Genomic DNA, 24475 nt, shown 5'->3' on the forward strand with positions numbered 1-24475 from the left:
CATAATGCAAAAAACCATAATGCAAAAAACACTGGCACTGCAGAACACAGAGTGCCATATGTGGAAGCTGATGGTGTTAAGGTCCGTCATGTGAATTCCAAAAATGGATCGAAGCACTGCAAAGGGTTACACCGACCTGTTTAGTTCTGGTGATTTGAATATGGATCATGGCCAATCTCTCACACCTCTCCACAAATGTGGGGGGGAAAGTCTGCAACAATAGCCAACAGAGATAGTGACCTGCCCCATCAGATGACATTATGTTGTTTTGTGTTTGGCACCCCCTGCAGGCAAACATACACAAAGACAGACAGACAGACAGAGAGGGTCAATCGAATACCTGGCCCAACCCCCGACACACACACACACACACACACACACACACACACACACACACACACACACACACACACACACACACACACACACACACACACACACACACACACACACAGGCATGCACGCAGGCATGCAGGCATGCGTGTGCACGCACGCGCGCACAAACACACACTTTTTATAGCTGATACACAAGATCAAACATTATGAAAAAGCAAACGATATAGTTAGGCCTACTTAAAACAGTGTGTACAGTATGTGAGAGGTTGCACTCCAAAAGCTTTATACCAGTCAGACCGCTTGTGCTGTGCTGTGCTGTTGCTAGGGCATACAGCTGCTCTACATCTCTGCCTTTTGACCCTGATTCCTTAGGGTTCATGGGCTTTAGGAACACATCACACATGCACGCATGCATGCACACACACACGTGCACCCACACACCCACCCACACACACACACACACACACTATACATAAACTCAGAAGGGAATGGGTAATGCATTCTTGTTTATACACACTGAGTGATCCCCTTTGGCCATTCCTGTAATCCAGTGCCTGTAAGCTCTTTATCTGGGCCAGAATTTGGTGGGGGGAAACACATCCTCCATGCTGTCTGACAGAGCTGACACATGTCAGTCCCATGACCTTCATTTGGCATAGGAAGGAATATGGCACATCAATGGCCAAAGAAAGGAAATAGTCTATAACCAACCGGTAGCCTAATAATAAGAAACTATACGCAATGTATGTGTTATACATTAGCAGTTTAGCACTATCACATTATTGCATTATTGCATTATTATTATTATTATTATTATCATTATTATTATTATTATTATTATTATTATTATTATTATTATTATTGTTATTGTTATTGTTGTTGTTGTTGTTAGTAGTAGTATTATTATTATATAGGCAGACCTATATTGTTTTTTACACTTAAATAGGCATAGGCTATAGTCATATGATTATAGCCTATTTTTTGTTCAAACCATTTCATAGACCTAATTTATACACAGAAAATTATTTACGGAAATAATGCAAAGTCCTATTCATGTGTTGTTGAATACAACCTAGGTTGGGAAATGCCTGGCAGATAGTTTTTTTGGACTTCCTCATAAATTGTTAGAAGAACTACATTCCCCAGAGTTGTAAACATTTTGCGTTTGATATTCTCGCCCACTTTTTCTAGAGGTTGGGGATTGTAGTTTTTATTTAGTTCATATTTACTTCCTTTTCATTTTGAACTTCTCTAAAGAAAACTACAACATACACCAGTCGCAAATGTGTGTCGTTTGACGGAACATGTCCTGTGTGGGCGAGTCACGTGTGGGGAGTTCGTTGATCTCGCTTCGCTTCTGCAGTGGGACTTGGTTTTGCTGTCCATTAGGATAAGGTTGCACCTAGCTACATGTTGTTTTCGAGCCGTCGTTTCCTTTAGATAAGGCATTTCATCGAAGGATGAGCGATAACGATGACATCGAGGTTGATAGTGACGTGAGTAGTAATTTCTTTAATTATTTACTCTCAAGTTGGTAAATCAAGTAGTTTGCGGTTACCTAGAAAATGTAGCTAGCTACCCAGACAGCTAGCTGTTAGCACTAGTGAAATTACGTTCGCTAGCTAACATTACACTGCAAGCTGATGCATTGAGTTGTCGTTATTCGACCCGGAGACTGCTAGTTGTTTGCTGGATGGCCTTTTGGCTGAATTAATGATCGCTCTGTTTCAGGATTGTTTTCCTGAGAAAATGAGTATTTGCTATGCATAAGACATACCATGCACCATGACAGAAGTACAAGTTGCACAGCAGATAGAATATGTCATATTGCCAGACAGACTGCACTACAGCCAATTTCCTCAAGATTTGTGGCTAACGTGTCAATACTTTTCTGTTCTGTTCTTTTACAGGAAGAATCATCGAGATATATCAATGTGGTGCGTAATTAACGGAGCTATTTATCCAGATTAGACGTTTAAAAAATGACACTTCAACTGTGTTGGTTGTAGCTACCGTTAATTTCCGGGTAGGTGACGTTGATAAACATTTCTGCCCAGCTTGCTTATAACAGTCAGGGCATAAACTAGTAAGTTTGAAGGCGGTAAATGGCAACGAAATCATTGGTTTGCTTTCGGCGTAGGGTCCTCTGCCATTCATGAGATATGTCAACAGGCTCGCGCTATTCAGCCGTGTTGGTGCCCCGGAGTACATATCCATTTATGAATGTGACTCCTCCTCACTGGGTCAGTGAAGAGGGGATGATGTGGCCGTCTGAAGCTTACAAGGGTGATGGGGGTTTAGTTGGATATGTCGCTGGAACTGTCGCCTTGGCGTTATCCAGTCCTGTCCGAATAGCTGGCTGTGGTTGCCGCATATGTTTGTTTACACTGTAACGGAATATGTCAACGCAATGATGAACCGGTCCTACTGCGCCTCGCGATGTTTGTGGATTTTACGCACCCTTACCACTTACCAGAAATAATGTCAGCTCTAAAGCCGCACAAGACATTATGACTGGCTTACGAATCTGACTTTAATTTTGTCCACTGGATTGCGTGCATAGCCTAAACCAATACACTAACATCAACGCACGCACGACGGGCATTTAACCCCTACATTTCTGAATTGATATCTTTGACAAATGGGCTATTTTCAGTATCGAGTGCAGTAGTAGAGTGATGACGTAGCCGCCGCAGCCCGATAAGCTCCTCGGAGAGAATGCTGTTAAATTGGTCTTTCCTGATAGATACTCATCTTTGGAATACGGTTTCGCCTAAAACAAGCATGCCTGTAGAAATAAGGACTGGAAATGAAAGTAGGACAAAGAGGCGCGTGACATTGTGCATCTAAAAACAGTTGTCAGTTCAGTTGTCAAGTGTAAAACAACAGTTTGGTCATAACAAAGGCTATCCAGATGTTTCACACCCAGACAGACTCGGGTTTTAGTTAAGGTCATTGAAAAACATGAATTATGTTGGAATGCCCTCTGTATTCTGCATGGTTAAGACAGACTGACAGACAGGAAGTGTACAGTATTCTGCCCTTTTCATTCAACACGACCAGAAATAAACATCTTGTGTCAGTGCCAGCTGTCTGTTGGGTAATAGCCCTAATGACAGTGGTAATAATGACACACCTAGCCAGTCATCATAGATGCATCATCATCATCATGTTTTGGACTGTGCCTGTCTGTGTTTGAAGAGCTCTCTTCTCCCCTTGTGCATGTCCTCTCGAGGGCCCTTAGTTTCGTTTCGCCCCTGTCTGTTTTCTCGTTATTTACTTAAAAAAGGAGTCTACAACCATCATGGGCACGTGCTTGTAATGCTAGTCACATGTTGTGTTTTATAGCTGAGCTGGATTTGTTGTGTGTGCGCCATTGAGCAAAGTCTGCGTGCTGTGCTTTGGGCAGGGCTGGGCAGGTCTTGTCTGCATAGGTAATGGCTTCAGGTGTCTCTCTCCCCAGGGGATAGTGCCTCGACACCTCCACCACCGCCTAGGGCTGAATGATATGGCCAAAAGAAACAAGTCACCATGACACATTTTCCATAATGGTCTAATATCGAATTTTTATCATGACCTAGACCGGGTGATGGGACTAAAGAATTGAACAAGGAACAGTCATCACAAACATTATGCAGTGTTGGAATGTTGTTGTTGAGTCTTTAAGTAAAGCTTACAAATGAAATACTATTGTCAGTTTTAATAAAAAAGCGAATTGTAGCTGACTCGATTGGTGATTCTTAACTTGTGGTTACCGTTTGTCACTATGTGAACAAAATATTTACGGATTGATTGATGGTTAATGTTTTTTGGTCTGATTACCGGTAGTTCTTAAGGTTAACTGACCCACCAGCCACCACCCTCTCACTTCCCTCTTGAGTGAAATTCTTTGATTCTCTTGGGAATTGTAGCAGGCCAGGCAAAGTGGCATTTCAACTGCGTTCTTTTGTACATTAAGCATGCACAACCTGCTTTATTAATCCTAGTAGGCAATTAGCCCAAATGGTGTGTTTTTCCTTTACAAACCGGTTTACTTCGTGTGACTAAATAGCCGGCTGACTAGGCACAAGCCGGAGCAGGTTCGACCACAGACATCCAAACCCCTTGGGCCGTTCTGGTCGCAGGCATTTGGTCACAGCAGATGTCCTTTTCCCTTTGAACTAGAGCCCCCCCCCCAACCCCTTCCTCCCTGCCAGGTCTGGAAAAAAAGAAAAGTCTGGCTGTGGTGTTTGAGTTTTGTAGCCAAAGCATTCTGTGTCTCACCAGTCCCTCTGTAGACAGCCATGAAGGGACCACAGTTCACCATCAACCAGCATCTTTTCTTGATTTGTCCCTCTTGTATTATGTAAGCCAAAAAAAACAGCACATTTCTTGGTGTTTAACTTGTAACCTCCCCCATGAATTTAAACAAGTACAAGTGTTGGTTGATTCATCCACTATCAGGTCTCTGTCTGTTGAGGATGACTGAGGCTGAAGCCAGACTCTGTGACCTCTTTCAGTTCATGAATTATTAGCCAAGAGGTACAGTACAGCTTAACAGTATGCTTCATGCACCTGGGGGGTAGAATACACCTTCAATTCACCTTCATGTTTTATCCAACTCTGTTGCCCTTCCAAAGTTTGCCATTTATGAAAACTGCGCCCGCCCAGCTTTGTTGAACATCAAAATCAGGACCAATTAATCATATGACATTTCCTAAAAAAAAACCATCCTCCCCCACTCCACACGCTACTCACACACCACTAGCACTGCACGAGAAACACTGGGCTGCCACTTTGCTGAATGATCATTTTGCAAGTGTATGTATGTGTGTGTGTGATATTGCACCCTGTGCTGATGGCTTGTGTGTCACTGTGATTGCAGGCAGACAAACGGGCACATCACAATGCGCTGGAGCGCAAGCGAAGGGACCACATCAAAGACAGCTTCCACAGCCTACGAGACTCCGTGCCTGCGTTGCAGGGGGAAAAGGTGAGTGGGTGCATGTGTGTATGTACATGTGTTTGTGCTAGTGACAGAAAGGTAGAGAGCTGCTACTTATTTGCCACTTGAAAGGTGAGGTTTAGAACAGTGGTTTTCAAAGTGGGGGTCAGGGACTACTGGATCTCTGGATTGGATATCGCAGCTCTGGAGGACCTTTATAGCACCCGCTGCCTAAAAAAGGCCAAGTCCATTCTTGGAGACAATTGACACCCAGGTCACAATCTGTTTGAACTGCTACCATCTGGCAAGAGATATAGGTCCATGAAAACCAGGACAAACAGACTAAAAAATAGTTTCTACTCAGCGGCCATTACAGCGCTTAATTATGCTTCCAAAGCATAGTGTTATACATACTTTTCTTTTTTTATTTTATTTTTATTATTGCTTCAACAAGGAATGCTCAATTTTGTTGTGCTTGTCACAATTACAAATAAAAAGATAATCTATTCTATTCTATATTCTATATTGAAACATTCAATAGCCAACATATACCAAAAATCATCTAAACAAAGAACTGTATTTTAGTAATATACTGCATCTTTCAACATTATAACTATTATCATTGGATATGGATGAAAAGTAGAGGACAGTGTGCTTGGAGGATAGAGTCGGAGGGCAAGAGTCTATCTCTAGAAACATTCCTTCTCATGATCAGTCATTATTCATTAATTTCTTTATTTGGATAGGACAATGCATTGCATATTAAGCAATACATCAGCAGAGAGCTTCAATATAAACATGCCAAAATTAGCATAGATGCTAAATTACAACTGTTGTCCTAGGTAGCCTACTAATACAAAAACAAATACTGTAACAAGAAAACAAACTAGCCTACAGAAGACACACAACACAGACATTAGGTACATGAAAAATACAAAAAATAAAAATAAAATAAAAGTAAATGTAAAAGTAAAACAATGTTAATTCTAATGATTAATGGGTTTTTTCGTAGGATGTTTATTGTACAGATATATGTGGAAATGCTGTCGATGTGGATGTTGCATGCTCAAGAGTTTGTGGTTGGCAGTGTGTTGGAGGGTAGTGTAGGAAGGTGGGTTTTGTGTTATGGGTGTAGGGTGTGTATTGTACAGTCCTTGCTATGCTATGAATGTGGATGCAAGATTCAATAGGTTTATTGTCATGTCAGTACAGTTGATATAGGTATTTGTTTTGGCACATCCCTAACATTAAATACACACAACAGAACAATACATAAATATATACATACAGCTGTGCCATAGGCGGTAAACAGTAGAGGGTGCCGAGTAGTCATTGGAGAATAGACAATGATGGTCAGTAACAAATTGCATATTAAATTGCATAATAAAGCGTATGTTGAAGTTCCTGTGGGGTGGAGTCCACAGCCCCCCCCGGGTCAGAGCCATGGAAGACAGAGTTAGGCTAATCCCATTGACCTCCGTGTTCCGTTTTTACACAAAGATGGCGGCTCATGGAGCGGCTTCAGGAAGTGGCGTAAAGGTAAATACAATACATTTTAATTCATTTTTACATCCTCTTTTTCTTGCTATGTAGTGGTTCTATGTTAGGCTCTAGCGAAAAGAAAGCCGCTGCCTAGAATAATTAAAACGTACGTGAATCATGCCACCAAACTACCTCCTGTACCCAGGTTGTCACAACTCTGAATTCCATGGCTCTGCCCCCGGCGGCCAATCATAATAACATGGCCCCCAGAACTAGGCACAGTGCCAGGATGCAATTACAAGGAAATTTGTTCCTGCTTCCTGTTTTGGCTTTCTTGGCTGCAGGCTGTGGCTGTGCGCGGGCGAAAAGCAGTTGGAGCAAAAACTGCTCACGATAGCTAATTACTGTCAGGGGTTTGACATTGACATTGCAGACATCACAAACCATGAGAAGATTTACAAACCCATCAAGCTTATTTGATTGACTGGTAATGGAAGTGAGACAGCGCTGTACTCTGCTGTGCACTGACTGGTTTATTTGCAATGTTTAGTTTCTTGATGCAGGAAAAAAGTCAGTTATTTTGATATGTTCAATCTAACATACTGCCTATGGATCTGGCATCCCTCTCTGGCTGTGTTGACCCCAGTGACAAAGCATATAATGCAGTTGGTGTGTCAGGAATATGAGTGGGCTCAAGCCAGGGAAACGGCTCAAATTCATATGCAATAGAATACTGTATGTGCAGGCACATTTGAACTATAATTGGAATCTGTTTGAGTATTATGTGAGTGTGTACAATTTTAGTCAGTTTTTTTTTTTTTTAATGAATATTGAGTTTGGCCCGCGACTTTGTTACAGATTTTGATTTTGGCGCTCGGCCAATTAGATTTTGACACCCCTGCAGCAGTAGGCTATGTTGGCCGTGCGTGTGGGTGTGCCTGAGTGCAGTATAGGGGTGTTGGGGAGCCCTAGTGGGGCGGTGAGAAGGATACAGCTGAGAGGGGGTGGTGCTTAGTTGCCATGGAGGTGCATTAGTCTATTTTATTTTTTAATACTAAGGGGGCGTTGGCAGGCTTACGGTGAGGTCAAGGGGGTGTTGGGAGGCTTATGATAAGGTCAAGGGGGTGTTTGTTCAAAAAGGTTGAGAAACATTGTCCTAGACAAAGCCAATCTAATGTAATGTGGCGCTGTTGTTTAATGTCTCTGTGATGTATTGTTGTTATTGTTTAATGTCTCTGTAATGTAATGTTGTTATTGCTGAATGTCTGTAATGGCAGGCATCTCGAGCCCAGATCCTAGACAAAGCCACAGAGTACATCCAGTACATGCGAAGGAAAAACCACACACACCAGCAGGACATCGACGACCTGAAGAAGCAAAACGCCCAGCTGGAGCAGCAAGGTTAGGACACACGCACACACACACACACACACACACACGCACCTGAAACTGCAAGGTGGAACACACACACACACACACACACACACACACACTCACAAATCTCATTATCCAACCTTCCGTGCTTTGCTGATGCCCCACCTCAGTGGAGAAAAAGTTTTCTTGCTTTCAGCTCACAACAACTTTTGGGAGACTCCTACCAGTTCAATATCCCACTTGCAAATGAGAACATTTGAATTGTGCTGTTGAGATGTTGAATAAAACTTCTATAGTCAATGTCGTCATTGCCTCACATCACGAGGCCACAAGCACAAGGGAGGACGGGAGTTCAGTTATTGAAATGGGACCCAGAGGGTGCATCCCAATATGTGACCTTGCCTCCTCCACTTGTGCTTGTCTCCTCGTCCCGCCTCCTGGCCCCTCCTCCGTAGAGAAAACGATAAAGTTTCCCAGCTGTCAGCCTCGCCACAACAACTTTTGAGGGACTGTTTTTCATTCACCATCCCAATTGCAAATGAGAAAAAGACTTTACAATTGAGCTTTTGCAAGATATTGAAATATAATGCTGTTGTCAGTGATGGCATCATGACGAGAAGCAAGTGGAGGAGGCAAGGTCGCATATTAAAACGCACTCAGAGCCTACAAAAGCAGGGGAATGCTGGGATGGGGTTTTCCCCTTGAGCTTTATGCTTCCTGGTTTTATGGTTGGAAGTTAGATTATTTGTTTATTACTGCTATACTAGAAGTGCACAGGTGAAATTAAATGTATGGTTTAATCATTGATAATTGGCTCTTTTGAAACGAGTGAGATTACGGTCTGGTCATTTACTGCATTGTTTTTCTTTTGGTCAATTATTTTAACAGTTTTATTACTTTCCCTCTCTCCTGTCTTGTTCCTCCTTATTTTTCTGCCTCTCCTCTAATAACCCCCATTCCATCTATGACCACCCTCATATTCACACACGCATCACTTGCACTACCCCCCCCACCAATCTACCCATCACATCGCTATACACCCCACCCATCTGTTCCCCCCCCCCCCCCCCCCCCCCATATCCATCCATGCACCCACCACACTCCTTTAACATGTCTACCCCACTCCTACCCTACTCACCCATGCCACCATCTTCACCCATCTCCCCTCTCTGCCCTACCCATCCCTCATCTCCTTACATCCTTACCCATCGCCCCCTTCCACAACTCTCCCCCTCCCTATCCGTGTCCCTCTGCTCCCCGTCCCCATCCGCAACCCTCTTCCCCTCCACGTCCTTCTACCCTCTCTGTCCCCCTTCCCCCTCCGCGTCCCTCTTCGCCTCGTCAAGCAGTGCGTGCCCTGGAGAAGGTGAAGGGCCTGCAGGGCAGCTACTCCTCCTCGGACTCGGTGCCGGCTCGCTACACCAACGCCAAGGGCAGCACAGTCTCCGCCTTCGACGGCGGCTCCGGCTCCAGCTCCGAGTCGGAAATCGAGGAGCCGCCCACGCGCAAGAAGGTCCGCGCAGAAGCCAGCTAGGAGGAGCAGCCATGGCAAAAGCAGCAGCAGCAACAACAACAACAACAACGACAAGACAGCCGTCCCCTAGCGTGTGGTGGGGGGTTGGAGGGGCCGCGTTTGTGTGTGTGGGGGGGAATCAGATGGCTCCCTGGCCCTGTTTCAACCACTACCAACATCTACCCACCAACCCATCCACCCACTCACTCCAATAATGCTTCCCAAGCTTTGTCCATTGTTTTCTGACCACCTGTCTTAGCTTCGTTGTGTGACAACCAGCCCCCCCCACTCCAACCCATTCCTTTTTCCGTCACTCCCTCCTCCTTTCACCAAGTCCAGAAGAGGGGAGTGAAGAACGTCTCTGATCTGCCCAAGCAGGAGGACGCCATGATGGTGTGATGTGGTCACCGTTTGGATTTTTAACCAAGGACAGGAAAAGTAATTCGTCTTGAATGGGTAGCCTCCTTTTTATTTTGTTTCTATTTGTTACTTTTTTTTGGTCACCTTCCCCTCTCTCCTCTTTCATTGGCTCTGGTAGGACAATCCAGACTTCCAGACCAGGCAGCTTTGCTTCTTGTGGACTCCATGCTATTTTGTCATTTTCGTTTGTTTTGTCTGTTTGTTTTGTTTCTTTACTTGTTTTTCCCTCTCCTTAAAGATATCTGTGCCCATTATTCTCCAACTGGAGTCCAGAGAAGCAGGGGAGAGAGGCCTAGCACCTCCAAGCACTGCTAAAGCAAAACAAAACAATTTTTTGGTTTACATTTCTTTGTCCCCCCCTTTTTTTTTCCTTTTTTGTGATTGACCAACACAAACCAACCTGTTGGAACTTCACACACACAGCCCACAATAAACTATCTTCAAGGAATAGTTTACCTTTGTAAAAAGCAAAAACAAAAAGAGATGAAAAATAATTGAGTTTTTCTCCTCAAAGAGAATGTGAAGCTTCATATCAGCTAGTTGTTAGTACTCACCTCAGGTGACGCAAGTCAAAAGGAAAAAAATCGTGATGCTATTCTGTTTGAAATTGATGTTATGGAATAGAAGGATTTCAATCTGAAATTGTTTGTCCTTAAATCTTGATGTAGAGAACCATTTTTAGATGGCTTCCTTCAGTTAGATTTCTGAGCTTTTTTTGGTAAGCAAACGGCGGGGGGGAAAAATTGATCACTGCTTTCAAAGCCTCTGAATTTCATAAAATGTTTGTGTATTTGGGAACTCTGCGGATGATATGCTAGATGTATTTCTCCTGTGTAATGAAAAAAAAGTAGCGTCAAGTCCAATTTGTTGTTTTAGGTTTCTTTTTATTTTTAAAAAAAGGAATGGTCTCTTGTGTTTTGCTTTACAAGGTAATATTTTAAATCTTGAGGGTTCCATTTGAAAAGATTGTAAAAACCTCCCCCACAAAAATAGCATTTTGCCTGTCGAAGGTGTGTGAGTGTGTTGCGTGCATGTGTGTATGTGTATATCTTTAACTCTTTTTTTTTTCATTTAGGACATTTTAGAGTATACTAAATAGATATTTTGTTTGTCCAATTCCATTCCATGGAAACTACAGGTATGTTGTACATACTGCCAACAACTGTCTTGCAAGTTGAGGCCTACCTTTGTTATGAGACTATAAATAAAACTATTTTATCCTTTAAATGACCGACTGAAATTCTCACATTCATTGGTGAATTATGGGTTATCAAAGAATGTTGCATTGAGCATCTTGCATAATTTACACATCCCAAAGTTCATACCAGGGGTGGGACTTCTAATTGTCAGGAGGTCCAGGAAACATACTTGCACCAGAGAAAAGGATTTCACAGAATAAAGCTTAGATCGCCCATTTGTTCCTTATTTGATGACTACTGCCCACAAATATGTCGCTTTTGAGAAATGTGATTGTGATTGATTTACATTAACTAGAGATGCTTTGTTATTAATCAAGTCCCTCTCCTAGTTTAGACTGAAATATTCAGAAGTGTTCACACAAGATTAAATATAGTGCAATCCTCTGCCTTGCTGAATGAAGAATTCCACATGCTGTACTGCTCCCATACTGCTCCACACCGATGTAGCCACAAGAAAGGACTTAGAGATAAAGACAGATTGCACCATCTTTCAATGTCAGTTTATTAGGGACCATGTACAATTAAAACATAAATGTTCCCATTTCAGGAATTGTTCAAGAGTTAGCCTCAGGATACATCTGCAGTCCCTGGCAGGACATAAAACATCCCTTGTTTTACTTCTAAAACAAGCCGTCGTTTCCTTCACCATAATAATGAAGTATGCCTACTGCTTACTGATGCCTTCTAGTAATCAGATCACCCCCGTCAGTCAGACAGCAGGCTACAGCATTCACAAAAGAAAGCAAATCACACCTGGAACAAAGTACAGTCAGCAACATGATTTTTATTCAGTAATATCTATGTTTTATTTGCAAGAGTCACGGGGATGAATCAGACACGGTTGTAAAACTCATACAAAACTGAAATGGTGCGCATTGGCCACTTCATCCTTCAACCCATCCATGATCACACCCATCGTTACCCCCGATCTCCCAGCTAGCCAGCCAGCCAGCTAACCAGCGCACCCTTTACTCCAGCTAACCAGCGCGCCCACCACTCCAGCTAACCATTAATGTCTCTCCTCCAGCCAGCCTCAGCAGGGCGACAGCACGTTTGGCCTTGTGTTGTCGCTGTTGCCGTTATCCTTGCACCGCACTACAGCGCAGTGTGGGACCTACTACAGTACCTCCCCCAGTGTTCCTTGCCTATGGCATTGTAGACAGGTGGGTCTACTTCCCTTGAAAGCTCCTCACGTCGACATGCTCCCCTGGCGATGGCACTCCGCGGCCTCTTCTCGCCACACAGGTCTACGACTGCTCGGTGGCACCAGGGCCATCGGGGGCAGCCGTGCTGGCACCGTCGGGGGTGTCGGTGGTGGCACTGCAGGTGGTGGGCGGCCTGCGCTCGTCTGGCATGGACAGCTTGAGGAAGTGCTGGATGGCCTGGGCCACCTTCTCAGGGCAGATGTTGTAGACCGGGTGGGTCGGGGCCTGGGGAGGGATGGGATGGGGGAGCAGAGGCACAGAAGGAGGAAGGTGGAGGCTTTTCAAGAATTTTGTTTTGATCTATTACAGTTTTTAAGTGAATGCCAGCAGGCATGCAAATAGGTATTTCCTAGGCCCCAAATTCCTCATTACATTGTATGTATTGATTTTTTGTCCTGAGCTCGGTCAATGCTGTCAACAGCCCTGAATACTGTTCATATTGACAAAATGTGTTAAAAGTATTTAGGTGAATGTCGGCAGGCGTGCCAACGGGCGGTAAGGGGGGTAATGTTTGGCAAATGGTTATGTTTTCCTGGTCTTTTCTGATGATTTGTCCTGAGTCCAGTCAAAAACACCGGTAATATTGACAAAATGTGTTGCACCACAAAAGAAACAGCACAGTACATTTCAAAACACATTTAACGCTGAGTGTAACGCTGGCCAATTAAACAGTTGAGGGCATTTCATTTCACACACTTTCACATTTGGATGAAGACAGACTGTGTTTAAGACAGCAGCAGTGTTGCATAAAATAATTTCTAAGTCAAGTTGACAGAAATATTTAGTGACGGCCCTTTGGCTTTGTAGACCAGATTGTATTACACTACATTAAACAGATGCTTTCACCCAAAACCCTTTTAGCAAGTCAGACGCTTAACACATAAGCTTTAGTACCACCCGGGGATCCCACAGCTCAAACACATATTGAGACGATACCCTCGAGGCTTTTGGATTGGAAAAATAAATAAATTAAAAGCCACCCAGCTAGGCACTCGCATAGTAATGCAACATTCTATCCAGTCAGCAGTCATCTCTGTGAAGCATACTGGACCTATTAGACACAGCTGAGTAAAGTACAGTATGATGTACAAAAAAAATGACAATACATCATGATAGTTTTCACAATATACTGCATCGATTCTTGACAATGTATCGCGATACGTATTTTCACGATAATTTAATAACAGAGATGGGACCAAGTCACTAATTTGCAAGTCGCAAGTAAGTCTCAAGTCCTTCCAATCAAGTCCGAGTCAAGTCACAAGTTACGACACATTTGACCAAGTCAAGTCCAAGTCCAAGTCGTGTCAAGTCCAAGTCGTGTCAAATCAAAGTCCAAGTCGTGCCAAAGCCAAGTCAAGTCCAAGTCCAAGTCTTATTTTTTCCAAGTCATTAACAAGTCACCTTGTATTCTATGTGCAATATTGACAATTACCTTTGGTCATAAATTCATTACCTCTCCACACTGCTTTGCATGCCCCCCTTCGCCAGTCATGTCTCGAAAATCGACCATGGTATACTATGATTTCAGTTTTTTGAGCATGGTTCGGCATTGGTTTTTGGTTTTACTAGGTTTAACTATAAATTGAACCATGGTTTTACTCTGAAAACTAACCATGGTTTTACCACGGTTTATAATTATTCATTAAATTACTTTTATCTTTTATCCAACACATATATTGGTGACAGTCCTTTGAGCAATATGGGGTTAGGTGCCTTGCTCAAGGGCACTTCAGTCATGGATGGAGATGTAGGAAGAGGTGGGTTTAAGGGTGGGATTCAAACCTGCAACTCTGTGATCTCCAGCCCAACTCCCTAACCATTACAGCACGGCTGCAGACAAGCTTTCATGTTTGTTTGGGTGACCATGCAACCCACACTTGATCATATATATTTTTTAGCATGGTTTTTGACTATGGTTGAAGGTAAATCATTTATTTTTTTCTTTCTTTCATGCATTTTTTTCACACACAAAATGCAAAAAAAAAATATATTCATTGACTTGGAGCACAATTGCAAGTCATTGCAAGCTAAAACTGTCAAGTCGAGTCAAGTCTCAAGTCAATAGCGTACAAGTCGAGTCAAGTCACAAGTCACTCCTAATATTGGCAAGTCAAGTCTCAAGTCGAGTCATTTGTGACTCAAGTCACAAGTCAGTCCGAGTCACAAGTCACAAGTCCACATCTCTGTTTAATAATAATTAAGTAAAAACCACTGTGTGTGGAATGTGCCATTGGTTCATCTTTTTTCCGGAATGCTATGTTCTGGTAGGGTGACCGCGTTTTCCTCGGGTTACTGTTGTTCCTGGAACGACATCGCAAAGTTGGTCCTGGATCAACATCTGGTATGTTAGTCTATTCTGGGTCTGATTCCAAAAATTAACGGGCATGCCAAGTGCCGTCACGGTGGTATACGGCTCTGGTTATGGCTAGGTATTATAGTGGCTACTACGATGGGAACTGTGCCTAAACCAAAACTAATTCCTAAACATAATCTGTCAGTGAAAATGTGTGCACCAACCTAACAACATGCCAAATTATGCCTTTACCAAAACATCCTAAACTTAACCTGTCAGTGAATAATTGTAGCCTATTTTGTAACAGCATGGCACCTCTGCATAACTGATCTTAATCCATAGGCTACAGAAAACGTTACTGGCGCGAAATCTGACATAGATAACCACTCGAACCAGATGTAGATCCAGGACCAACTTTGCGGTGTCGTTCCAGGAACAACAGTAACCCGAGGAAATCGCGGTCACCGTTCTGGTAGCCTAGCGATGCCATTGTCTGTACTGCCACCCAAAGATTTTGACTTCGTACATAGTCACAGATGTACGCATAGAGGTGACGCAGAACTGACCCACGGAGTCCGCTACTGATTGGTTAAGGTCCCGTAATTCACACCCTATTCACACTTTTGTCTTGTTATTTGTATGCTTTTGCAACACTATATCAACAGTCATGCTAGTAAAGCACAATTTGAATTTGGAACTCCAATGAATTTAAATGGCAGAGTAAAGCTCAGACCATCTCCCACCCTTCATGGAGAGGGATTCTTTTTAGCTTTTGCCAGACTGTTTGACAAGAGTCAACAGTTGGTTTTCGCCCAGGCTAATGTTCTGGCATTATGGCAGGTTATTCTGCAAACTAACCGACACAGGTGAAAACACGTCTTTGGCAAAGGTAACAAAAGACATACCCCAACCCCCACAGAGCAGTTACCTTGGGTTCGTTTGTAAACTGTCACTCCAAGTGTTAAGAGCACAGAGCTCAGAAACCGTTGTATACAGTATACCGAGCTCTCATTCTAAGCATCAGATGGAATTAATGAAAGCAGCCCTCGATGCGTCCCCATAATGACACCCTTCTGTTGAACTCACCAGCCTGTTGTCTTCATCTCCGAGGACCAGCTCGTGGTGGAGGTTCCTGTTGCCAAAGTGCTGTGCCACAGACAGCCCACTCAGACAGTAGCACGTGTGGTAGAAATCCCTGGACCTGCACATGATCAATAACAAATGAATAACTAGAAATACACTCAGAGAGTACAGTCCTCTGCCAAGGAAGCTGTTTGATAGAACATCTGACTATGTTACGTCCTGGTTTTTTTCACTCTTTCAGCCTTGTTTTTGTGGAGCTGGAAACTGGAATGTCAAATTGTCCCTATCCCACAATGTTGAAGAATCTTTTAATGAAATCCTAATTCCACCAAAATTCCACAAAAAATGAATCACTCGTTCCTTTTGTCCTTTCCAACACCAACATTTCATTAAAATCTGTTCGTAACTTTTATCCTGCTGACAAACAAACAAACAGACAGAGAGACAAACAAACCAACGCGACCAAAAACATAACCTCCTTGGTGGAGGTAAGTTAGACAAAGACTGTATAAGAGACACTTGAGCCCTGATGGTGGTAGAAGTGTGCAGATGTAGAGAGAAACATGTAGATTTCTAAATAAATAGAAAACACATTTGCCTTGATGTGATAGGAGCCTTAGATGGAAGGCACAAAATAACGAACAAACAAGAAGTGAACAAAGAAACAAATAAATAAATACACAAAAGCCCTGCTGTGATCGAAGCTGATTAGATCCCTAAGGAGAAACTGGGAAATATACAAACAAACAGATTAACAGCTAACATTTTATCAACACAAACAGTAAGCCCCCATGTAATGCCCTCTAAATGTGCTGTGACTCCATGACGTGAGTTCTGTGAGCTCCGTCAAGAGATCCAAGAGCACAAGCGACCTCAGGCTGATAGCATCGCTAGTATCACTGAAGCGTATTGCTAGCTAGAGCAGCAGGCTGTGGAACACTGCTAGTGGCTGCTCCTCTGAGGAAACAGCAACAGAAACAGGTCCTTGGAGACAGGGTGTGTACACTTGTAGTGTGCACGTTAGTGACTCAGTGTTTTTGTGTGTGTGCGTGTCAGAAAGAGGCTGGGAGTATGCATGCATATGTGGGCATGAGGTGTGTGTGTGTGTGTGTGTGTGTGTGTGTGTGTGTGTGTGTGTGTGTGTGTGTGTGTGTGTGTGTGTGTGTGTGTGTGTGTGTGTGTGTGTGTGTGTGTGTGTGTGTGTGTGTCAGAGAGAGACTGCGTGTATCCGGACGTGCATACCTGTGTGTGCGTGAGAGAGAGGCTGTGTGTGTGTGTGTGTACGTGTGTGTGCGTGCGTGTACTCACTTGCCCGGCTTGTCCAGCAGTCCTCCGGCAGGGTTCTGGCAGCAGAGCAGGATGTACTCCTGAAGGGCCTGCTGCTCAAACATCCAGTTCCTCAAACTCAACGTACTCTCCCCTGTAGGACATACACACACACACACACACCTATCACCTTAAGTACGATTATGACCGGCTCCAGTATGATATCCAAAGCAACTTACAAAATTAGGTCATAATCAGAAAAGTAGAAGAACACACAGTACAAACAAAACCACACTTGATATCAGCAAATGATTAAGTTCCAAGCTACTTGGACAGAAATGTAGGTTAGCTCAGTAGCAATGGGAACTTTGCTGTGTTCCATCACACATTTCAATTGGTCAACTGGGTATAATAGACATCTGGTTACAACTGAAGAACAACAACCTTTTTCCAAAAGTCATAGACCTTGTTCACATGGGAAGTTTACTTCTGACTGAACTGAATTTAATACCGGATAAAAACAAATTCTGCTTTGAAAAAAATAAATAAATCATGTAATCACTCCACAATTTGGAATTAAACGTTATTCCGAATAAAGTGGGTGGTTTATTCCGTTGTTAATCTCAAATAAGTTTATTCGTGTATCATGCATATGTTAATTCGGCATTCAAAACCAATTCCAGTCGTTCCATGCATGGTCACTGTTACATGATGACGCGGGATGCGATGACGCAGACCCAGTGTGAGCAACCTCTGTCCAATTCGGAATTACACAAGACGTGCTTCATGTAAACTCAACGGAAAGTCATTTTCATTCCAAACTATTTAATTACAATCTATTCGTTCGGAATAAAAAACAGCATTCGGAATTAAAAAACGTAGCAATTGTCTGAAGAGAACTTGCAGACCCAGACTCGCTTCCCAACAACCCATTAGTGCAGCACCAGCTGGGCATGTCCATCAGGGGGTGAGGCCGACTCGACTCACATGCCAGATTGGTTGTGGAATGCATTGGCATGTGCAGTACAGGGCATCATTCTGAAAACAACCGTACAGCAGACCTCCTCCACCCACACAGGCTGCTAGTGGACTATGGACACACTCCCACAACACAACAACAAGCAGGTCAACCCAATGACATCCGGGAACTCAATTGACTTGACACTGCTCAGAGGAGACGTTTGCTGTATCAATCCAGTTTATTATTTAGTCTGTTGCTGTATCAGTACAGTTTATTATCTGGTCTGTTGCGGTATCAATCCAGTTATTTGGTCTGTTGCTGTATCAATCCAGTTTATTGTTTAGTCTGTTGCTGTATCAATCCAGTTTATTGTTGCATATGTTGCATATTTCATAATTTTTTTATCCTTGCACAGATGAGGTTTTAATCCATTTTATTATTATGACGTTTCGGGCCACCACGGCCATCGCTGTGTGCTTCATCTTTACCTCGTCTCATACTACGTTTTTACCCTGCTCCTAGCTTACATGGATGCACGAGATCTGACTGTGAATCATTTTATTATCCTTAACCAACACTCATTGGAGAATGGGGAAATATCTGTGTTTCTGTGTTAGTGTTTCAGTTACAGTCCCCTCCCAGTTTCTACCTAAGGACTATGTTAATAATAATAATAACAATAATACATTTATTTTGTATAGCGCTTTTCAAGACACTCAAAGATGCTTTACATAACATAGAACACAGAAACAAACACATTTCAAACACAAAGACATACAGGGACTCAACAAAAGTACAACAAGTACACGGAGTGGATGGTTTTAGGTCCATTATGATATGGAACAGTTTGTGGAGAGGTTAGCAGACGATGGGGGCAGAGATTGAATCAGTTCTACAAGGGGATACAATGATCCAAAGACCCTATCGCGGCAGCGAGTTCGGTTGAGGAAGGTAGCCTAACAAGCAGGTGAAGTCACAGCTGATAAATGCCACAGACGGAGCCGCGGACACGCTGACTGGGGCGTATGTTGCAGTATACCACCTTCCCTACAGTCCTGAAACATACTTTTGGTCTCGCTTCTCAATGACCCATTCAGACAGCAAAATCTTGAGCAATTATTGCCTGCCTCCTCTACTAAAAAGATGTGTTTACATCTTGTTGGAGATGTAGAGGTATGAAAACGGTTTTAGCCCATTCATCATCAAGCCTTGTTAGGGTGGGCTAGTCAACATCTCTCTGGAGTATGCCAAGTACCTGGCTAAGTAGTAATCCAAGTTCTATTAACCTTGAAGTAGTGGCAAATAATTAAACATCTTAACCATGTTCTTAGGAATATTGCTCTGATTGCTCTTGTGATGTCTGTATGCATAGGTTTTTCGTATACAAAAATTCGTGTTGAGAGGAGGGGCAAGAAGCTAAGCAGCCAACCACGTGAGCCCATTTTTTGACGGACAGCAGTTTCCAACAACCAGTGGTTGAATAGTGTGCAGTCAGGGTCGTGAAGCCAGGGATTATTTACAAACGGTAAATCTATGTACTGGATGTGCGTAAAGGTGGTAATTATTACATTACATTGCATTTGGCAGACGCTTTATAACCAAAGCGACTTTCAAAAGAGGACATAATCAAGGCAACATCACAAGCAAATACAAAGTGCACAGGAGATATACAGAACAACAAGTGCAGTTGCAAAGAGGGGTTAGGTTTTTAAAAAATTTTTTTTATAAAGAGTAAATAACGAGTACACACACACACAAACACACACACACAAACTAAACTAAACTAAACATCACGTCATGTCATGACATGATGTTTAGTTTAGTTTAGTTTAGTGGTAACTGACCTTCCCTGTAGAGGGCGCGGTGGAGCAGGGGCAGCAGGCCTGCCTGCCAGAAGGAGTAGCAGCCGTCCACCAGCTTGTTGCAGCGGCCCTGGAAGCCGCCCTCGAAACGCATCTGCTTACTGGTCACCCAGCGCTGACGGACAGAACAGGAGACGGGAGGTTAGCTCGCAGAACTTTATTCGCCCCATGGGGCAATTGTGTCTGCAGCACAAGTGCGTGAACCAGACATGAGACACAGGCAGACATGAGAAAAAGTGTGAGCAAGTAAGTGTGTGAGCAAGTAAGTGAGTGAATCTGTGTAAGTCAGTGTGTGTGTTAAGAATGACAATGAGTGAATGAGTCAGTGTGTGTGTGTGCGTGTAAGTAAGTGAGGAAGTGAATGTGTGTGTGTGCATGTTTGTGTGCACGGCACGTGTGTGTGTGAGTAAGTAAGGAAGTGAGTGGATGTGTGTGTGTGTGTTGTGCTCCCTCACCAGCAGGGCCTTGAGGTCCAGCATGTGCTCCTTGCCCAGGATGACCATGGCTGCGGTGCCACAGAAGGTGTATCCCCCGTGGGCCTCCAGACCCGGCACGCCCCCCAGACCCCCCTCCCAGTTCTGACAGCTGCCAAGACGCACACACGCACACACACACATGCACAAGCACACATTAAGTTATGAAATCTGACACCACAAGAATATGGACATATTGCAATACAGTACCACAACTGTTTTTGGCAGTTTCTTCTGCAAATATCAAAGGATGAAAACCACTTTTTTTACAGGCAACCTGCCACTGACCCCCCAATCAACACAGCAGCCAGGAAGTCAGAACATACAGCTGTGTGTATGTGTGTGTGAGTGTGTGTGTGTGAATGACAAAAGACCAACAAAGGTCGGCGTCTGCGCCTTGAACTTAATACTCGTGTATTGCCCTACTGGAGACATTGAGAATGGACTAGCTCCGAAACGTCTGTCTCTCCAGTTAACCTTAGACTTCTGTTGTATATTTTCGGCTTCAATACACTTTTTCACACAAGTCTTGTGTGCGCCTCCTTTTTTCCATTATCTTGTGTGTGAGTCTGCTCACCTACCTCAGGATCCAGTGGTGCGTTCCCTCAAACAGAGAGGGCGTGATGATGTTGGTGAGAGAGGCTACCGACGCAGCACAGTAGGCGCTCCTATGGACACACACACACACACACACACACACACACACACACACACACACACACACACACGGAAAGATGGCGTCGTAGAGTGAGCATCACGTTTTGGTAGCTCCAGTAGCTGGCTTTAATATTTACTATATATTATTATTATTATTATTATTATTATTATTATTATTATATAAACACACACACACACACACACACACACACACACACGCACACGCACACGCACACGCACACGCACACGCACACACACACACGCAGCAGCGAAAGGTGAACAGGCCTTTGCAAGTGCTATGGAAGCTAGCATTACTGAGGCTTTGGACGATGTCAAGATCAGTCTCATGAAAGTTATTGACAAGACATTTTCAACAGTTCTTGATGCCATTAAAAAGCAGACGTTGCAAAATACAAGATAAAACACACAGGAGGCAGAGAACAACACACAAGTCAAGTCATAGCCAGATGAATAGAGAGTCCCCGCTCTGGCATTTATAAGTACAGTATGAGTCAACACTACGGGATTAAAGGGCTTGTTTGAAATTTCGGCTGGCTAGCTGGCTTGGCATTAGGCGACAATCATTTCTTGACTTGAAATGATCATGTTTTTGGACAGCGTCATCCAAATGTCAGAGAACTACAAGGGTTGGTATGGTGTGGCAAGGTGACGTATGGTCAAACAACGGTTGTCATTTCATGTCCAGAATGTGCTTTGGTTACCTTTTCAGCGACCATATACTCCAATAGGGATGCAGTTGTACCAACTGAGCGTGACAAAAACATTGTGTGCCACACCCTTTTAACACTTAAAGTAAATTATTTGTTGCTGGAAATATATTAATTCATTGATTGCACTTTATTAATGCCCAAGGTGGAAATTATTTATGCATGTATTACATATATTATATATGCATATATTACAGGTGCACTATGTAGGATGGTGGCCAGAGTAGGTATTGAAACTACGCTGCTCCTTAAAACTGTGCTGCCTATTGCCAAAATTCAAAATGGCGGACATGGAGAAGATCCTCCTTTTCATGTATGAAAAGTGCAATTTTCCTTGTCATAATGAATACTTAGAATTCTATGTTGGTGGTAAGTAGTTGTGAAAAACATTTGTGAATGAGCAGCATGAATTCTGGAAAACTGCTCAAAAATATTACACATCTTTAAGCCTGTACCTCAGTGAAATACATCCTAGAACAAACGTTGTCTTACAAGGTTGTCCTTCAACGTGACCTTGAGGAGCAGAAGTGTCGTGACGGACATTGCGGTGTTCAACATTCCATTCCCCCGTCAGGAGCTTTTGAAGCCACCCACCGACGTGGTGATTAGCCTGGGGTGCACTCCTTTCCTGCCCTGCTTGTTTGACGCCGGCTCAACGACAATGAGTCATCACGCCGGAGATATTAAAGCCAGTGCTCCAGCCAAAGGCCAATCATTTAGTGCAATTAGTCTCTCTTATTGTTTTAAAGGGCAGAGCCAACGTTATTGGAACTATGGAGACAGGGAGTCATGTGCGGCTTAAGTGAATCCAGGGAAAGACCAATGCACTTCTTAAATGAAGACTTAGGCCTGATACTAGGAGAAAATACGGAGCCTGAGCCACTTTTTGAAATGCGAAAAACCTAATGACTACATTTTATTCTTGCAAAAAAGACTTCTCAAGCCTGAAATCAGACACTGAGCCTGAAGCCCTGTATTGTTCTTCTGCACGCCTAAACTTATTTTTTAAATGGCAACAAAGGTGTGAAGCAAGCATTAAGACCACATAATCAGAGGAATGAAATCCAGAGAAACAGTGATCTTTCTTTAGTTAGGCCAGACAGCAAGAAATAATTGAACGCCTAAAATTACAGTACATGTTTCAAAGGTAATTAATTACGACCGTCAACCTGGATTAAGAAGCTACAATCCAGTGCCAAATAGTCCAAAGACTTGTTAATGTGCTCTCGGAAAGCTCTCAACATGAGCTCTTCAAAAGACTCAACATATTCAAGTGCTATGCCGGCTGTTTTTTAAAAAACATTTGTGAGATAAAACAAGGGTCTGTAGGGGAGGGACAAAGTAAAGGCTGTAAAACGATGACTATAGCCTGAGCCCCTTTCATTACGGTTCCTACGTACGTACACAATCAGAGCCCACAAGAGACACCATATTGTGTGTGCATGTGTGTGTGCGAGTGTGAGTCTGAAAGTGTTTATGCACACGTCTCTATGTTATCTCTGTGTTGCCAAACAGAAAACCATGGAAACCGTGGTGGTGGTGGTGGTGGTAGTAGTGGTGGTGGTGGTGATGGAACGTACCTGACGTCCACCTCCCCACCCACGTGCATCACAAAGGAGCCATCTGGCTGTTTGACGGAGAACAGGAAGTCCAGAAGCGTCTGTCTGCAGGGGAGGAGGAGGGGGAGAGGAGGGGAGAGAGCGGGTGTAGAGAGGAGCGGACAGAAGGGGAGATGACAGCAAAGCCTGTTACCATGGCAGCAGAAGCCTGGGCTTTTAATCTGTAGTGTAGTAAATGCACGTTAGTACTACTGTACCTCACTGTATTACATAATGTTGCAATAGGCATCTAGGTCACAGACAACTAATATCAAGATAGCACAATATTTCAGCATAATGAACTCCGAAAACTATTCATTTTATGGTTCATAACTCGAGACAGTTTTAGACCTAGGGGTCCGGAGGGGGTTAGTTGCTAACTGTTTGCTATGCAGTTGTCTAAACCAGGGCTTTGAACCGTTATTTTTTTCCAAACGTTCCGTTCCGAACAGAAACGGAATTATAACGTTTCCGGTTCTGAGTTCCACCAATAAATTGACGTTCTCGAACCGGTTAGAACCAAAAAATATTGTTCCCGGAACGGTTAATTTCGTTCCTGTCAGCTGATTACTCCCCATAGGCCTAACTGACGTTAACCAAGAAAGACAGAAGTGCAAATGAGTCAGCCTAAATTCAAAACTGTTTATTCAAGCGGATGAAAAGAATATCCTCCAGAATTTTGTCATTCAGGGACGACCTAAGCGGAGAAGCAGAGAATAAACCTCAATGATGAAAATGTGCGCTCCACGCTGACTTGGGTAACGGGGAGCACTATGATGGACATTGTGAGTTTGTGCATATTTGAAGCGGCCATGGATGCCCAATTACGCCGAACATTGTCGGTGCGCTTTGCACACGCTTCCCTGCAATGTCTTACAATAATGCAATGCAAACTCTGTCCTTTCGTATGACAGTGGTTTCTCTTAATTAAGATGTGGAGTGAAGACTTTGTAATCTACAGCTCTCTCTCCATTCAGTCAGAGAATGTCTGATGTCACACAGGACGTGAACCTCAGCCGCCATGGTAACGTGCGCAGGCAAATAATGACTTTTTTTGTTTGTTTGAGGAACGGTATTAACCGGTATTAACCGGTTACC

General features: G+C 43.4%; 2 protein-coding genes across 8 annotated transcripts in view; one reads left to right on the forward strand and one right to left on the reverse strand.

The window, feature by feature from the left end:
• The first annotated feature begins 1680 nt into the window (after nt 1-1680).
• On the forward strand, nt 1681-11276 carry max (myc associated factor X). 7 transcript variants are annotated; one of them, XM_063222807.1, is made up of 6 exons: nt 1681-1832; nt 2247-2273; nt 5201-5308; nt 6761-6799; nt 8020-8143; nt 9463-11276. In XM_063222807.1, exons 1-6 carry the CDS (start codon nt 1797-1799, stop codon nt 9648-9650), a joined length of 522 nt encoding a protein of 173 aa, XP_063078877.1. In that variant the 5' UTR covers nt 1681-1796; the 3' UTR covers nt 9651-11276. The 7 variants fall into 7 exon arrangements, with proteins under 7 accessions (XP_063078877.1, XP_063078878.1, XP_063078880.1 ...); XM_063222808.1 differs by having other exon boundaries at nt 9466-11276; XM_063222810.1 differs by lacking the exon at nt 6761-6799.
• A 736-nt stretch (nt 11277-12012) lies between these two features.
• The window catches only part of fntb (farnesyltransferase, CAAX box, beta), a 24005-nt gene continuing 11542 nt past the window's right edge, over nt 12013-24475 (reverse strand). Inside the window, exons 6-12 of the mRNA XM_063222280.1 lie at nt 23360-23443; nt 20976-21062; nt 20377-20506; nt 19904-20036; nt 17141-17252; nt 15836-15950; nt 12013-12678 (exon numbers count right to left, since the gene is read on the reverse strand). Coding sequence (XP_063078350.1) covers nt 12496-12678; nt 15836-15950; nt 17141-17252; nt 19904-20036; nt 20377-20506; nt 20976-21062; nt 23360-23443 — 844 coding nt within the window. The 3' untranslated portion in view covers nt 12013-12495. The remainder of the gene's footprint in view (nt 12679-15835; nt 15951-17140; nt 17253-19903; nt 20037-20376; nt 20507-20975; nt 21063-23359; nt 23444-24475) is intronic.

The sequence above is a fragment of the Engraulis encrasicolus genome, chromosome 18 (genome assembly GCF_034702125.1).
Source record: "Engraulis encrasicolus isolate BLACKSEA-1 chromosome 18, IST_EnEncr_1.0, whole genome shotgun sequence".
Taxonomy (NCBI): Eukaryota; Metazoa; Chordata; class Actinopteri; order Clupeiformes; family Engraulidae; genus Engraulis; species Engraulis encrasicolus.

Coding starts and splice junctions, on each gene's coding strand:
- max (XM_063222807.1), top strand. CDS start 1,797: ATGAGCGATAACGATGACATCGAGGTTGATAGTGAC. Junction 2,274..5,200: donor CATCGAGATATATCAATGTG/GTGCGTAATTAA, acceptor CTGTGATTGCAG/GCAGACAAACGGGCACATCA. Junction 5,309..6,760: donor CTGCGTTGCAGGGGGAAAAG/GTGAGTGGGTGC, acceptor TTTTACACAAAG/ATGGCGGCTCATGGAGCGGC.